The sequence below is a fragment of the Oryzias latipes genome, chromosome 24, assembly GCF_002234675.1.
Source record: "Oryzias latipes chromosome 24, ASM223467v1".
Lineage (NCBI taxonomy): Eukaryota > Metazoa > Chordata > Actinopteri > Beloniformes > Adrianichthyidae > Oryzias > Oryzias latipes.
Window position 1 is genome coordinate 23,137,941 of NC_019882.2, and position 15,164 is coordinate 23,153,104.

The 15,164-nt window shown below is 47.2% G+C and overlaps 3 protein-coding genes across 12 annotated transcripts in view; 2 read left to right on the forward strand and 1 right to left on the reverse strand.

The window, feature by feature from the left end:
• Positions 1–9,721, reverse strand: part of LOC101168760 (transcription factor IIIB 90 kDa subunit) — a 28,594-nt gene extending 18,873 nt beyond the window's left edge. For both annotated transcript variants that reach the window (XM_011492124.3, XM_004084010.4), the window contains exons 1-2: positions 9,421–9,721; positions 8,989–9,195 (exon numbers count right to left, since the gene is read on the reverse strand). In XM_011492124.3, the coding sequence (XP_011490426.1) occupies positions 8,989–9,172 (184 nt within the window). In that variant the 5' untranslated portion in view covers positions 9,173–9,195; positions 9,421–9,721. The remainder of the gene's footprint in view (positions 1–8,988; positions 9,196–9,420) is intronic.
• On the forward strand, positions 1,272–8,627 carry LOC105357248. Of its 3 annotated transcripts, none has more exons than XM_020714618.1 (21): positions 1,272–1,382; positions 1,463–1,518; positions 1,599–1,679; positions 1,745–1,872; positions 2,119–2,259; positions 2,326–2,403; positions 2,663–2,833; positions 2,896–2,992; positions 3,063–3,286; positions 3,391–3,556; positions 3,625–3,833; positions 3,930–4,047; positions 4,126–4,328; positions 5,371–5,488; positions 5,575–5,744; positions 5,938–6,035; positions 6,103–6,212; positions 6,275–6,485; positions 6,559–7,397; positions 7,453–7,707; positions 8,573–8,627. In XM_020714618.1, the coding sequence occupies exons 1-21, from the start codon at positions 1,357–1,359 to the stop codon at positions 8,587–8,589; spliced, it is 3,516 nt and encodes a 1,171-aa protein (XP_020570277.1). In that variant the 5' UTR covers positions 1,272–1,356; the 3' UTR covers positions 8,590–8,627. The 3 variants fall into 3 exon arrangements, with proteins under 3 accessions (XP_020570277.1, XP_011490421.1, XP_011490423.1); XM_011492119.2 differs by having other exon boundaries at positions 6,559–7,391; XM_011492121.2 differs by having other exon boundaries at positions 6,559–7,379.
• A 291-nt stretch (positions 9,722–10,012) lies between the features above and the next one.
• xrcc3 (X-ray repair cross complementing 3) lies at positions 10,013–15,143 on the forward strand. Of its 7 annotated transcripts, none has more exons than XM_020714626.2 (7): positions 10,013–10,287; positions 10,361–10,539; positions 12,533–12,670; positions 12,739–12,951; positions 13,021–13,454; positions 14,377–14,411; positions 14,495–15,143. In XM_020714626.2, exons 2-7 carry the CDS (start codon positions 10,395–10,397, stop codon positions 14,712–14,714), a joined length of 1,185 nt encoding a protein of 394 aa, XP_020570285.1. In that variant the 5' UTR covers positions 10,013–10,287; positions 10,361–10,394; the 3' UTR covers positions 14,715–15,143. The 7 variants fall into 7 exon arrangements, with proteins under 7 accessions (XP_020570285.1, XP_020570284.1, XP_020570287.1 ...); XM_020714629.2 differs by having other exon boundaries at positions 10,020–10,449; positions 13,021–13,175; positions 13,242–13,454; XM_020714627.2 differs by lacking the exons at positions 10,013–10,287; positions 10,361–10,539 and adding an exon at positions 11,329–11,546 and having other exon boundaries at positions 13,021–13,175; positions 13,242–13,454.
• Positions 15,144–15,164: the final 21 nt, after the last annotated feature.

Consider the following 15,164-nt stretch of genomic DNA (forward strand, 5'->3'; position numbering starts at 1 on the left):
TATCAGGAATTTCTGTCTGAGTCTGACTGCTGGAAGTTTGGATCAAGATGATCTGGATCCACTTTAGGAAAATTGACCATTAAATAAATTATGATATGAATCAAATTGTTGTTCAAATGAATCGTTACGGCCCTAGAGAGGTCTGAAATCTTAAGGGACTCTACATTAAAGCCTGTAAAAGATGCGGTTGAGAAGCCCTGATAGTTGTTACTGAAACAACAGTGTGGGAAACCCTCACATTATCTGCTAACACAGAAGCGTGTTGTAACAAAGGTTTTCTTTTAGATTCTTCTCGGCTCACCTTACAAACATTTAAGATAAAAATACTTCAGAAACTTAGAGGGTTTTGGCTTTGACAGACGGATTTCAGAATAAAGGTGTAGGTCTCTGACGTGTTTTCAGTCTGAAATCTTTCTTTGAATGTTCCGCTCTGTCATGACGTGATCCAACTGTTGTTGGTTCACAGAACTTTTGCATATTTTCATGTGATTTTTCTGTAAAGATCTATTGTTGCTGGTGTGCAGTTTTGTTGCATGTTTCGAAATCCAAGATCAAAAACAACAAAGACAACATTCATACAGGCATGTGAGATACACACAGAGACTTTATCACAAGTCTAGCAGCAGATAAGAGTAGAGAAAAAAACTTATTAAACCCACATGGAAACACTGTGAAAGGGTATCTGGGAATTTTTGACATCACAGACAAAAAGAAAACTGTGAATTTTCGGTAAAATTTGAGAGTGCGGTAAAATAACAAAAGACGGATTTGAAGGCAGAAAAACCCCAGATAACATCCTCCAACCTTCATTCAGAGGCTCCTCTGTGCCCCCTAGGAAACAGTTCGGGAGGGGGCACTTATCAAAAACCAAACAACTCAGCTCCAGCTAGAGCACTACAGATGACACGATAACGTCTCAGCAACCCCCCCACCCAGAAAAAACTCACAAGCACAGACTCTACAGTAAATGACATCTTTAAAAACAGGTCAAGCAAAGAATCGGCCCCTTTCATCGGAGCACATGACCCCCACTGATGTGATGTTCAGCATGACTCTGTTGGAAGAGGATTATCTTTTCTTATTTATTTTTTATGATCGTTATTTTCATAAATGCAAATGTCTTTAATGCCTTTTATTTCTGTAAGCTCCCTAAATGTTGACCTTAGTTTGACACAGATGAGGTCACTTCCTGCTTCATGCCAGCAGGGTTCAGCCTTCAGCTGTAATCAGACTAAACCAGTCTCACCTGGGACCAGCCTCCCTGACAGCCAGCTGATAAGGTCACCTGGCTGCAGTGACTGGCTCTCCTCTGCACACAGAGACATCTTCCAGAGTTTGAGTTTTTTCAACCTCAGCATGAAACCTGCTGTGATCGTCTTTGGGTGAGTTTCTCAGAAGGTTGTTCTTGTTGGAGGGAGGCCCCTCCCACCTCAGCAGTTAACTGCTGAACTCTATCTTCCAGCCTGGCATGGTTCTGCTGGAGATTTAATGAAGGAGTGGCTGCAGACCAACTGGAGGGTGAGTTGGTTTCTGTGTATCCAGGTGACAGTGGGCTGGTTCTCAGGACTGCTGACATGGCTGACCTTTGGTCTTGGCAGGTTTTATTCAGTGGGAATGTCGTGATCGACACCTGTGGATCCAGGTGGTCTCGGCTCAGCCACCGCGCCTGGAAGCTGTCGGTCAGTTCCACTCATTCATTGGTTGCTGGCTGTGAGGATTGTGTGACTGTGAGCTCCCCCTGCAGATGGAAGTGAGGTCCATCTGATTGACAAGCAGCTGGCCTCGCGCTGTGGCTACACCATCAGCTCCTTAAAGCCTGAGCCCTTCTACTCATTCAGAGCCTCCTACTATTCCTGCTTCACCCACAACCAGGTAAGGCCCCCCAGGTGAGGTTTGGAGGCTTGTCTGGGTACCAGAACCCTGTGTCCTTTGTGGTTAGGATATTGAAAAGAGAACTTTTAAAGCCTAAGGATGCATTCTCTCAAGCCTATGACTGCTGTGGTGCCGCCCCAGCTCCTACTCTGGTTACCTTCCAACTTCACGAAATGACAAAGTTCAGTTCTGATGCATCGCAGCACCTTGGGTGAAAGTCTGATTTAATGCTGCTGGATGATGCAGAACGACGAGGTGTTCGTGTTCAAATTCAATGTGATGGTGAGTGACGATAGCGGCAGGTGGAGCAGCCGGTCCGTTTCTGCGCTCTGTCCCGGTCTGGTTTGGACCCACAGGGAGGTCATCTGTGAGGAGGACTACATGGAGGCAAGGACAGGACATTTGACCCAATGGAAAGCTGCTGAGGCCGCTTTGACAGTGCTGTGTCCACAGGTGAACGTGAACAGACAGTCCTCGTGTGGGGGCCAGATGGGGGAGGGGGCACAGGTGTGGCAGGAAGCTCTCTTTCAGGTAAATCGCGTGTTTGCTCCACAGTGGTTACTAAAGCAACCCATGTTAAAATGTCAACGGTCGGCTAGAGTACCCCCCCCCCCCCACACACACACACACACACATCGCCTGCACACTCCACACACTGGGAAGCACACAGCTTCACATCTGCACAGCAGGAGGCCTGCAGAACAACTGTTTTTTGTTTTTTACCCTGACACCAAAACTGCAGCACTGCATTTTCTACATCCGTGTGACTGGTCTGCTTTTTGGTGCTCAGGCTCAGAGAACGGCCAGTTTTGCCTGGCAGCTGATGTTCCTACAGGAGGATGGAAGATTTCCCTCCATGTCTCCCCTTGAGGCGCAGAGGTGGGGCTACAGCCTGACGGCCTCCACCCACAGGCTGGTACTTCGTGCTCCGTACCAGCGACCGCATGCTGTGCTGACAAAGGTGGGTGGTGTCCAGGAAGTTGACTTTTGAAAATGAGTGGTTTAGACTGAGCTTTTTTTCAGGTGGATGGGGTCCCTGTAGAGGTCCTCCGGGTGTTCCTGTTCTTCAAACAGAAGCTCCTGGTGGTGATGATAGACGTGTCTATGGCCTGCCCCGTCAGTAAGTCATTCACTGACCTGTATGCACAAGCAACTGTTCAGTCTGGGCTCATACAGTTTGATTTCCTCAGATTCTGCCATGTTTGACGGCACCCAATTACAGTGGGACATCCCCCAGATTATACCTCCTCTTGTTGGCGACGGAGCAAAATTTGAAAGTCAAAACTTTAGTCTGGGAGTGGAGGGCTTTCTGCTGGATGAGTCCACTGCCGCCTCCAGAGGACTGAGCCTGCTTCAACAAGGAGGAATGGTCAAAATTAGAGTTCCTTTTGGGGCAGAAGGCGGTTACACAAAGGTACACCCTGTCTGTTGTGGGGGTAGAGGTTTGTTTGGAAACGCGCACCGTGGAGTGTGTGGTCTGTCCAGACACGCAGACCTGATCCTGTGCTCTCTCTGCAGAGTCTGGTTCTGGAGAACGTGTATAAGGAGGCATTTACGATGGAGCTCCTGTATGAACATGTCTTCTCGCTGGTCTCTGAAGATGGGAGCAGCTTCCAGACTAAACACAGAATGTTGAAAGTGCTGGAATCACCTCTGATCTGCCGCGTGCCTTTCAGCCTCAACAGTGAGCTCTCAAATTGGCTGAAATTGTAGGATGGTGTCGGCATAAATGATTCTCATGTCTGTATGCAGAGAGCATCAGTGAGCAGCAGATGTTCAGCATCTACTTGGGGAACATTCCTGCAGACGTTTTCTTGGAAGAAGTTCTGATAAATGGAAAGCAGCTGCTGGTGTCGGGGGAGCCGAAGCTGGGATTGAGCATCAGGCCAGTCGTGCACCTGAACGGTAGCCGAGGTTATGAGCTTCAGCTGCCCTTTGATGATCCGGCTGTTCGCTGGACGGTGAGGCGCTCCTGTTTAGATTTCTGGCAGAAGTTTCTGGCTGTCATGTCACATTTGTCTGACTATCTGCTGAAAATGTTTGGTTTTGCCCCACAGAACATGGGTGGAGGTGTGGTGCTGTATACTATAGATGCAAACTTCACACTCACTGTGATGCCTCACAGGCAGTCCTACTACTACAACACTGTGATCACAGCGCAGGTGCTGAATGCATGTAAGTGGTTGTCAGAATTGTCCTGATTCAGGAACTGGACTCTATCATGTTTTTTCTGAGACCTGCTGTTCTTAAAAGTCCCTCCAGAAATCACAGCTCAGTGTTTGGAGGGAGGAATCTCCTTCAGTGTGGTGAGACCCACACTTGGTCTCTGGGAAGTAGGAATCGACCAGGAGCCGCTGACGATGGAGCTGGTGGCGCAAAGGGGGTACCGCCTTTTGAACGACAGTCTCAGAACTGTCCTAGAGGTCCCCATCTTCTCTGTTGGATACACTTATGAAGTAAGGGAGCCGCCAAGTCCTTCAGATGTTTCAGCTGCTTCTTTAACTGCAGTTTATCTTCAGTTTCTTCCACTTTAGCCACTAAACATTCAGTTTCTTCTTCTTCTGTGTTTCATATGGAGAGACTGTACTTGAAATTGTGTATTCACATGCGCACCGCGCACGCACAACTTGAAATTACACCAGCTTAAAACTAAAAATTCTAAGCAGCTTCTGTACATCCAAAATGCGTATTCAGATTTTTTTTTTCAATCTTATTGGGCTTGTTTGTTTTAAAGAGGACAAATGCTGGCGCCTCCCCTTGCCTGGCCAAACAGTATTGTAGGATCATCCCATCCTTCAGTGGTCACAGGTCTTCTGCCTGCTGGTCTATATGGAAGGAGGAATCCAAATTGATACAAGTGATCAATGAGGTTGAGGAATGTTGACGGGTCTAAGCACCCACTGGACTCCCAGATTCTGGAGTTCAGGAAGTGCTGTGTGGGTTCAATTACTTGCCTTGGATTGTGGTTTGGGGAAAATGATTATTACTGAATCTCTTCCCTATAGCTTATCATTCAGATTGATCTGCACTGTGCTTGTGCCTTGAGATGCTTTCGGGGGTCAATTCCAATGATGCAGCGTCTGGGTTTTGAGGACCACCAGCTGGTCATGATCTCATCAAAGGCCTGTTCTGATCAAAGCTGATGCTCACCTGAGGGTACTAGAGGCTCAAAGCAGGGATCCGTTATAGGTTATTGGTTACCCCCCCCCCCCCCCCCCCCCCCATTTCCCTACTTTTAATAAGCAGGTTCTCTCCCAAACATCTGAACATTTCAAACACCAAGCAAGGCTCCATTGATTAGCAACTGCTGGATGTCCACGATGTCCACACAAGTGTAAACATTTGTAACTGTAGTTTTTGGGATGATAAACCACTGACCTGACTGCAACCATACGGAGACATGGTCTGGTTCTGTTTGACCAGTTTAGTTTAGCATTTTAGGTCTTGTACATCATGCAAAACTTGGACTAAATCTGTTTCTCCAATTCTGCTTTTAAGGAAATAAACTTGTCGAACTTCTATGCCACATTCAAACTGCTTTTAAGAGACTCTAAAACTCTGGAGGTCCAAGCATCAACCTCTAAACGCTGCCTCTTTAAAACCAGAGACATGATAGGTAATCCACCAGAACTGGAAATGCTGCTGGATGAGATTCGTCACCTGGTTCATCTGAGATGTCTTTTTTTTTTTTTTGTTTTTCAGTCTGCTCTTCAGATGGGACCATGACAGTGGTGGCAACCCCAGCCTCCACCTGGCCCTCAGTACAGCCTGAGAGGACCAGTCTGCTAGACCGCCACTGCCGGCCTAAACAGACCGACACAAGCCGCGCTCTGTTTGAGTTTAAGCTGGACTCCTGTGGCACCAGGGCTGTGGTATGAATCCTCTTTGACGATGACTGTTTGCTAAAATGGACAAATGCAAAACAAGACTTTTATTCAAATATTCAGATCATGGTAAATGGGTTGTTTGGGTTCAGTAGAATTTGAGTATAAAGTCTTCACTTATAGAAGCAGCAGATATTGGTAAAAGATGGGATTTTTCAGAGTTGACTAGTCCGTTCAACAGGCTGGGGATTGGTACGTGGTTTATGAGAATGAGATCCTGCACGATCGGCAACTGATCGCAGACGGCCCGAACTTCATCTCCAGGGAGCCCCAGTTCAAGTGAGAAGTCGGTGTAACTAGATCTAAAAATATCAGGATAGAGCACTGATCACAGTTCTATTTACAGAGTGACAGTAAGGTGCTTCTATCCCCTTGGTGCCATCAATAGATTATCCATAGACCGGTTCTCAGCAGCTCCTGGAATTGGATCCATCAAAGTCTTTCAGAGCCACAAAGGTCAGTTCAGTGATGACACTGACTGCCTTCTTTAAGGTTTTAAACTTTACATACTCTTACAGACCCTGGGAACAAACACTGTCCACATAAGGCTGTTCCAAACTCTCCCCTTGACGAGCTCCACCCCAACCTGGCTGCAGGGGAAGACCTGACCCAGAGAGTCATTACCCCTCAACCTGTGCAGAGTCACTTGATTCCAGAATTTAATTCCAAGATGGATGTCTCCACAAATCCTTTAAAGTCTTTAGAAACTCAAACGCAGCAAGTCCCTGAGTAGGTACCTGGTCCTGCTCTTTTCATGAGTGACCACAAAAGCTACTGGTGTGTAACTTTTTCTTCTGTCTAGACTGAACAGGTTGCCAGACAGTGGAACCCAGTGGGTACGTTTCAGGACGCCAACGCCAAGCCCTGTGGGGCCAACTTGGGAAGGACCAAATGAAAACGTGAAGTTTTTTGGTGGGATTTCTGACACGTCGGGCAGTGGCGACTCAAGGGGGTGGGGACAGAAATCTGAGCGATTTGGCTCCCCACACTACGAGAGATTTAACACAGATGGGCCAATCCACCAGCCTGCAAGTCCACATGAACCGCCTCATGCCCCTGACCTCCACCCACTACTACCACCAAAGTACCACATTGGAAATCAGTTACTTGTGTCCAGCAGAGACAAAACACCGGCACCAGCTTCTTCCACCACATACACAGTCACTGACTGGTCCAAGAAGGTCCTGGAGCCTCCCGGGACCAAAATGACCAACGTGGTCAGCAGAGACGCCCAGCCCCCAAACAGAGCTGGGACTGAGAGCCAGAACGTTCAGAGCATAAGAGTAAAACCTCCAAGTAAATTTATGTCTTTGAGCCCAAATCTCAACCAAAAGCCTCTAGTTCAGAGAGTGAACCCTCAGACAGAAAACCCTCATGCCTCTGTGACCACATCAAGCCGACAGAACCTCTGGATACCCCAACAGATGTTTGAGCACAGACGCACAAACCCAAGGGAGGACACAGTCTTTCAGAGAGCAAAGGTCTCATCCCTACAGGAACCAGCTCTACACAGGATCAAGCCAGATCAGTTAAAACAAAGCCCTGGTCCTTCTTCACAGCAGCAGAAATGGGTCCCATCCTTGGCGGAAACTGGCATAAAAACATGGGGGTCATTTGGAGGAGGTGATCTTCAAGGTGCAGGTAACCGACTGTTAAATGATTTGCTTTTCAGATGTTTGACCTCTTCTTCCATCAGGGATGCCTCATGGTGGCTATGGCGCTGCAGAAAAGGTTCAGTCTGAGGGCCAGAATCCAGAGATTGCTACCAGGATGCAACTCCACAGCTCAGTGCACAAGAAGGGCTTCAGCACAGGAAACACAAACTCCTCAGTCGCTTCCTGGTCGACCCTCCAAAACAGTTTCCAAGACTTGGACCAGAGAGTGCTGAGCTGTGGAGAAGAGTCTGACCTGCGAGGGACTAGTGTCCATCAAGGTCTTGTCAGACGCATGGGTAAGTACATTCACATCTAACTCCACCCCTTGGAAAACCTCCTTGTAAGAACAAAAGCATAATTTCTGCTACAAGTTTGACTAGAGTCCAAAGTGCTGCTGTTTTTTTTCCAACCAAAGTTTTGCTTTGAGTCTGAGCTCAACAAATCTGAAATGCTTCCCATTTATCATGAACCCCTTTCAGTGCAGAGGGGAAACTGTTCTGCCTGGGGTGGGGAATCCACAGCCAAAAGGGCCAGTATATCTGCAGTTTCCAGTTATCCTTTCTTTTCTGGTGGTTTAATACCACGTGAGTGTGTTCAACAAATTAGAACCTAAAAGTAAGTAAGTCATGTAATGTCCCCAACCCTGTGCTAAAAGCTGCTTCCCCTTATCACATGGAGAAAAGTTGGCTTGGCAATGGACCATCTAGGACAGGAAATACTTTTAATTTTGATCTTCCATCTCTTTATTATCATGGTTTTAACTGTATGCAGTGGATTGCTAGCCTGTTAGTGCTCCTCATGGGTCAGGCTCAAAAGTTCCTCTGAGGTACATTGCTTACCCACCCACCCCCTGAAATATAAAATGTAAAGATGCATGCAGTCTCTGCGTCATTAGCCTCTAGAGAGCAACCACACAATGCCACTGATGGCATTTAGTACAAACTAAGGGAAATGTCTCCGCCAACAAGTACAGCTGCCGGTTTTGATTCAATGAGAAGTGAAAAGGGCAAAGAGGCATTTGAAAGCAGTTATTGATCCACCTAAAAGTGAGGTGGATCCAGTTCTGCACATGTCCATCTGAGACCACACACTGCTACTGCACCACCACACAGAGGGGATCTTCCAAACTGTTAATGGGCTGTACTTCTGCTTTCTCTGCAGGTAAATGGATCAGCTGATGGTTGACTGACGACTATTAAAGATTTTTTTTTCCACATCTACTGTCTGATCTGTTTTCTAAAGCTGTTGTAACCCTGAAGCTAAATGCTGGTAAACATTCAGTGTCATAAGGTTTGACCTGGGCCTCATCCAGCACAGACGGCTCAACCTGATTTTAAAAATAAAGTCCAATTCTGCTCAGGGTGCATTACTTTGCATCTCTGCAGAACCAGATAGAACTGATCTCTAAGTAGAATAAAGATGGTGATTTGACTTCATAGAACTAGAACAATTAAACTGAGCCGTGAAGTGGATCTTCAGGAATCCAAAGATCACTTACAAGCAGATCGAACTTCAACCAAGTTTCAGTGACAAGAGTGTGAGTGCTAAGCTCTGACAGACTGGGCCGTCCATCTTACCATCAGCAGACACAAACTGTCCCACAGCAGAAGACACGCCTCCACTGCCCTCCACAAACTGGACCTCTGAGACGATGATGTTGTCCTCTAGAACAGAACCACAGCTGGTGCACACGGCGCTCCCCCGGGCTTGGTCCACGTCAATGTCACCCCCTCCACAAGTCTTACACACCCGGGAGCTCATGGTAGATGGAAGGTGGGTGTAATCTGAGGAGGGAGGGGTCAGAGGATGAAACCCATTGGGGGGGTCTTTTCCCCTGCAGTTTTACTGCTGCAACATCAACTGCTAGACGCACCAATTTTGTCATTGTGCTACTGTTAATTATTAATCTTATATATTTGAAAGAGCTGTGGTAAATTTCATTAAAGTTGTAAACGCACAGAAAGAAACTCATTCCTCTGACATAGCACTTCTGTAAACGAGGCTCATACCTGTACAGGTGACCTGTGCTCCAGGATCCGGTACAGCTGGTTCCGAGCAGCCCTAATCAGACTGAGCGGGACTCGAACCTCACATGGGTTACTCCGCTCCTGCCTCCTCCAGCTCGCCGCCTACAATAATTCAATAACAAACCCCAGAGTGAGTCCAGTTCGGCTGTTAGGACGACCAAATCCTCGGCGTCATATTCGGGTCAGACTCCGGTTCTTTCTGCCCCAACGAAGACCCCCCCCCCTCCGAGTTGATCCACAGAGATTACTAACGAATAAAGATCGCTTATGGATCATAAACTAATACACCAGCTTTGTTTTCTGACGGCGCACAATTATGACGTAAACAAGTCGCATGGATCAAGGGGGAGCGCGATCAATGACGAGAGACTAAATCTGTTAGAACTGAGACTATTTATAGTTTTAAGCAATAGTTCTGATTCTGGATATCTTCGTCATTCCATGCTGTGTCGGTCAGCGACGAAGAAAATGACTGGAGTGTTCTACAGATCCGTGGTGCCTTCGGTGACCCCCAAAGCACACAATGATCCGACCCGCGGCTCTGGATGGCGTCACATGTTTGGGCGGGAGATTCTCGATGCCGTAAACACAGGGCTGGGCGCGTGGACAGGAGGCTAAACACACAGAGAGGCTGGGCGCGTGGACAGGAGGCTAAAAACACAGAGACTGGGCGCGTGGACAGGAGGCTAACACAGAAACAGAGGCTGGGCGCGTGGACAGGAGGCTAAAAACACAGAGGCTGGGCGCGTGGACAGGAGGCTAACACAGAAACAGAGGCTGGGCGCGTGGACAGGAGGCTAAAAACACAGAGGCTGGGCGCGTGGACAGGAGGCTAACACAGAAACAGAGGCTGGGCGCGTGGACAGGAGGCTAAAAACACAGAGGCTGGGCGCGTGGACAGGAGGCTAACACAGAAACAGAGGCTGGGCGCGTGGACAGGTCAGGAGGAGCAGGTCATGGTTTGGGATCAGCTGTCGCTTCCCCCGAGGATCAGCTCTGCGCTCCAGAGAAGTGAGTGTTGTTGTTTTTCACGCGAACACTCCAGTTCTGTTAGAGAGAATCCTCGCTGCGTGGGACTTCTAGTACCCAAAGCTACTACAGGTTTGACATTTCTGAAACGATTTAGGAATCTTAGATGATTAGATTAAGTCGGGGTCACCGAACTGTACTTAAGTCAAAAGCTCAGCTGCTCGAGTCATTAAAAAACTTAATGGACAAACACTGAAAGAAGGAAGAAAGTGTCTATTCGCATGTCATTTTTGAAATACGTGCAGCCAGAGCTGAATCTGTTCTTAGCTGCACAGACCTGGAGGAACTTAAGGTCAGAGTTTCCTGACTCTGTTTCTGCAGCTCCCCCATGATCAAATGCAGAGAACGCCTTTCACACCCATAGGTGCGTGAAGTCTGGAGTGGCAGAGAAGAATGTTTGTTCAGGACATGGATGAGAGCTGGACCACAGTGGTGAGATGTTCTGCAGGTGGAGGTGGGACTCCATCAAGGATCTGCTTTGAGCTCCTTCTTGTTTGGGATCAATCAGTTCAGCTAATCAACAACTACTGAAAGTGGGTTAGTTGCAAAAAAGCAGAGCGGTAGGAACAGGGACATGGAACAACAAACGGGTTTAGACTCCTGGTGTGGGAGTCAGGAGGCAGAGCTGGAGGTGGCAGAGATGAAGATGTTGAGGTTCTCTTTGGGAGAGACCAGGATGGATCAGGAAAGAATCCATCAGAGGAACAGATCATGGTGGATGTTCTAGAGATAAATGCAGGGAAGCAGATGGAGATGGTCGGACACTTTCAGAGGAGGAACAGTGATGATGTTGGAAAAAGGATGCTGAGGTTGGAGCTAGCAGGAAAAAGACCAAAGAGGAGGTTCATGGATGTAGAGGAGGAGGACATGAGGGTGGTTGGTTGGTGGGAGTGAGGAGGATGCAGACAAGAGGATGAGATAGAGGCGGATGATTTGCTGGGGTCAAAAGCAGCAGCTTAAAAGACAAAGAATAAAAAATATGACAGAGATTTTACAGTGCTTAGCAGGCTACAGACCAACCACGGTCAACGGACCAGCACAGGAGCAGAAATGCCGTATTGTAAGCCACTTTCAGTCAGGTCAGTGAACGCAGCGTCTTTTGAATGGGTTGACGTAGCCAGCGTGGAATAAGCTGATTAAATTTAAAACAACAAGCTGTCAGCCTGTCTATTGTTGTAGTGACAAGTGATGGCAAACGAAGCCTCATCAGGCTTTGAGGCCTCTCGGCCAGGTGTGATGGAAAATGATTTAGGGCTCAAATGAACACTAGGGCCACCTACTGGTCCCTGAAATTAAAGCCGAAAAGGTTTTGAAAGGCTCCCAAACATGCTTGTCTGGGCTTGCATCTTTCTCTTACAATAAATGGGTTGGGTATCTACATGCTATAACGACACTTATAGTTACTGTGAACATCAAGCTGGAGGTGAAATGTGCAAAAACGCTGTAGATCAAAATATACATGAGGAGGTTTGAAAAGAAAACATTGGAAATTATAGTTTGGTTTTGGAAACGTTTAATTCTTTCAACTATGAACTAATTTTAAAATTTGAACAGTACATCTATTAATGTCAGGCGCGGTAAAGTGCTTGTGTTACTTGTCAGGGTGATTGTGTGACTCTGCTGGTGTGTAACACAGGTCACATTTGGCACCATTATGATGTTTTTATACATTTAAAAGCAAATCAGTTTCACTTTTACTAGAATCAACCAATTCTTTTTTTATCAGGCAATATGCTCATCCTTGGAGAACAACTGTCTGAATGAAACAGATGATGCAGGAGAACAACAACAAAACCAGCTAAATAAGCTACAAAGAGTCAGAATACTGTAGACTAAATTATCCAAATGTTTGTGGAAAAATATTTTAACTTCTTGGGTAACAACAAATCATAGAATTTTACATGCATGCTGTCTCCATACCAGAACCATTCATGATCATCATTGATGTTAGATGCCAACGGAAACGCCAGCCTCCTCACAAAGCTACGTCAGGAGGTGGATGATGTGCTTGACACACTCAAGAGCCACACTATAATTTGACAACCCTACGTGTCTCCTTCTGCAGCTAATCTGAAGTCGGTCCGGGAAGTCCTGTCCTTGCCTGCTGTGGATGTCCAGAGACTCACTGGGCTGGCCCATCCTGAGGTGCATCAGCTGCTCACAGCGGCTGCACACGCCTGCAGAAGACACGCCCCTCTCTCAGGTGAGGCAGTGTGTTCTAGGAGGAGGCGTGGTTCAGGGCAGGTGTTTCCTCTGTGTGTCTCTGCTCAGTCCTGCAGCTGCAGCGCGGTGAGTGTTGCAGGTGTGAGTCTGGACTCAGACTCGGTGTAAGCTGTCCAGTTCTTGATGGGCTGTTGAGGGGGGGTCTGCCTGTCGGGGGCATCACTGAGCTGTCAGGACAGAGTGGAGCTGGAAAGACCCAGCTGGCCCTGCAAATCTCCCTGTCTGTGCAGTACCCTGTTGAGCATGGAGGCCTAGGAGGAGGTACATAAATGTGAGTCAGTGAACACAGCATTTTTTCAGACAGGTCAGTGAATGCAGCATGTCTTGCAGGAGCGCTCTACATTTGCACCGAGGACTCCTTCCCCATTCGGCGCCTGCAGCAGATGATCTCAGAGCAGGCCAACCTGCGTTCGGAGGTTCCTTCCTCTCTGATCAGGGGTTTGCGCTTCAGTGACCATGTTTACATCGAACACGCAGCTGATCTGGTGAGTTTGACCTCTCTCAGCTTCTGGGATCACAGCTGCAGCCTGACGGGTCCTCCTGGCCTGCAGGACTCCCTGCAGGTGTGTCTGTCTCGCCGCGCCCCCGTCCTGCTGGCTGCAGGTCTCGTGCGGCTCATTGTGGTGGACTCGGTGGCAGCTTTGTTCAGGAGTGAGTTTCAGGCAGAAGACTGGATGGAGAGGAACAAACAGCTGCTCACCTTCTCCTCCATGCTGCACCAGTTGAGTCAAGAATTCACAACTCCTGTCCTCTGCATCAATCAGGTCAGTGAACTGAAGGAAACATTCTCCACGACTGCCTGAAACATATCAGCTGGAAACATATGACCACTAAAAGTGAATGAAGGATGGAGTCGTTTCTGTAGATCTCAATCACATATTTGGGATTTAGATTTTGATTGTCTCCAGCTTTTTTAGTCATTTTGTCTTTTGAAAAGCATTGATGGTGGATCCATTCATGATGGAGGTTATGTTCAGCTAGATGAAGATGCCATGATTGAAAAAAACAAGCAGCAACATTTCAAACAATCTGCAGACACCGTCAAACACAGATGAAGATGTTTACTTTTGAAAAGCTATCACCAAAAGAGCACAAAGCTCCGTGAACCACATGGAGCTGCTGTTGATTCTGGCTGACACGCTTTTCTTCACATCCCCACAGTTTGGAACTATCTAAAACAGTGAGGAAAGTTACAATTAAAAATGGAGTCACGGGAACTGTATTACTGGAATCAAAGGCCAGCGGAGCTAAACACCAAATATATATATAATAAATAAAGGAGAAATGATGTTTTAATATTACTGCTTCACTTCCGACGCCCCAAAGTTTCTTACTGTTTTTCCACAAAATAATAAAGTTCTGTATATTGCTGTCCTCTTTCCAAGACGTTTTCTTTATTAACACCTGATTGCATGATCAGAAAGGGCTGCTCTCTGTCTGACAACATGAATCTGAAACAGTCATTTATGTTTAAAATACGTTTAGAAACAGAAATGATCTATACGTTCTTAACAGAAACCTGCAGCACCTGATGGTGTTGGAATGAAAAGTTGTCTAAATCCGCGGGTACGCGCTCAGGTTCAAATCTCTGCTTTACACTTCATAAACACGCTTCCTCGTCCCGGCTGTTAGACTCTGAGCTGTCGCTCATTGGCGAGTTTTTGCTGATGACTGTTGGTGTTGCAGGTCACGGATGTTCTAAAGGATCATGACAGTCTGGGGTAAGGAGCTTTCCATCCTCTCACAATTCTTCTTGATCCAGTGGTGAGGGCCAAACCATCTGGTGTGTTTCCTTCTGTGTCAGACCTCTGTCCTCCTCCGTCACTCCCGCTCTTGGCCTGGCCTGGGCCAATCAGGTTCTGGTGCGGCTGATGATACGGCGACTTCAGAAGACAGTTTCCCGTGGCGACCAAAGTAGCGCCCTCCGCCAGCTGGAGGTGGTGTTTGCGCCGCACCTGGCCCGCAGCAAATGTGAAGTTGCTGTTTGGAGGGAGGGGGTCCGTGGAGTCGCGGCTTTTGAGTAACTTGAGACCTGGACAGACCTGGACATGTCAGACTGTCTCTGTGTGCACAGGTCTGTCAGCACTTCCTCAAGGACTGATCCAAGAACAATGACTGACTGCCGCTCACTCTATTCAGTGCACTTGTACTATAGCTATGCTACTGCTGGACTACAATGATATCACTCTGGAACTACACCTGTACTGCTGTGGTGGTTTTAGATCAGTACAACAGTACAATACAATTAGACCTGTTATACAGTTTTACAAAATAAACCATCATTACCCTGCAAACGTATGCTAGAGTTCTGAGGACCAGTCAAACTTCTAAATGAAGCTCATCATTGGATTTTGATGAAAATAAGAAATGTTTGTCTGTCATTCAACAATTCTAACAGCTTCTGAATTTGTGTTCCTAGTAAACAATTACCACATTTTGCAGCCCAACAAAAATCTTTGCTGGTTTTTTATTGC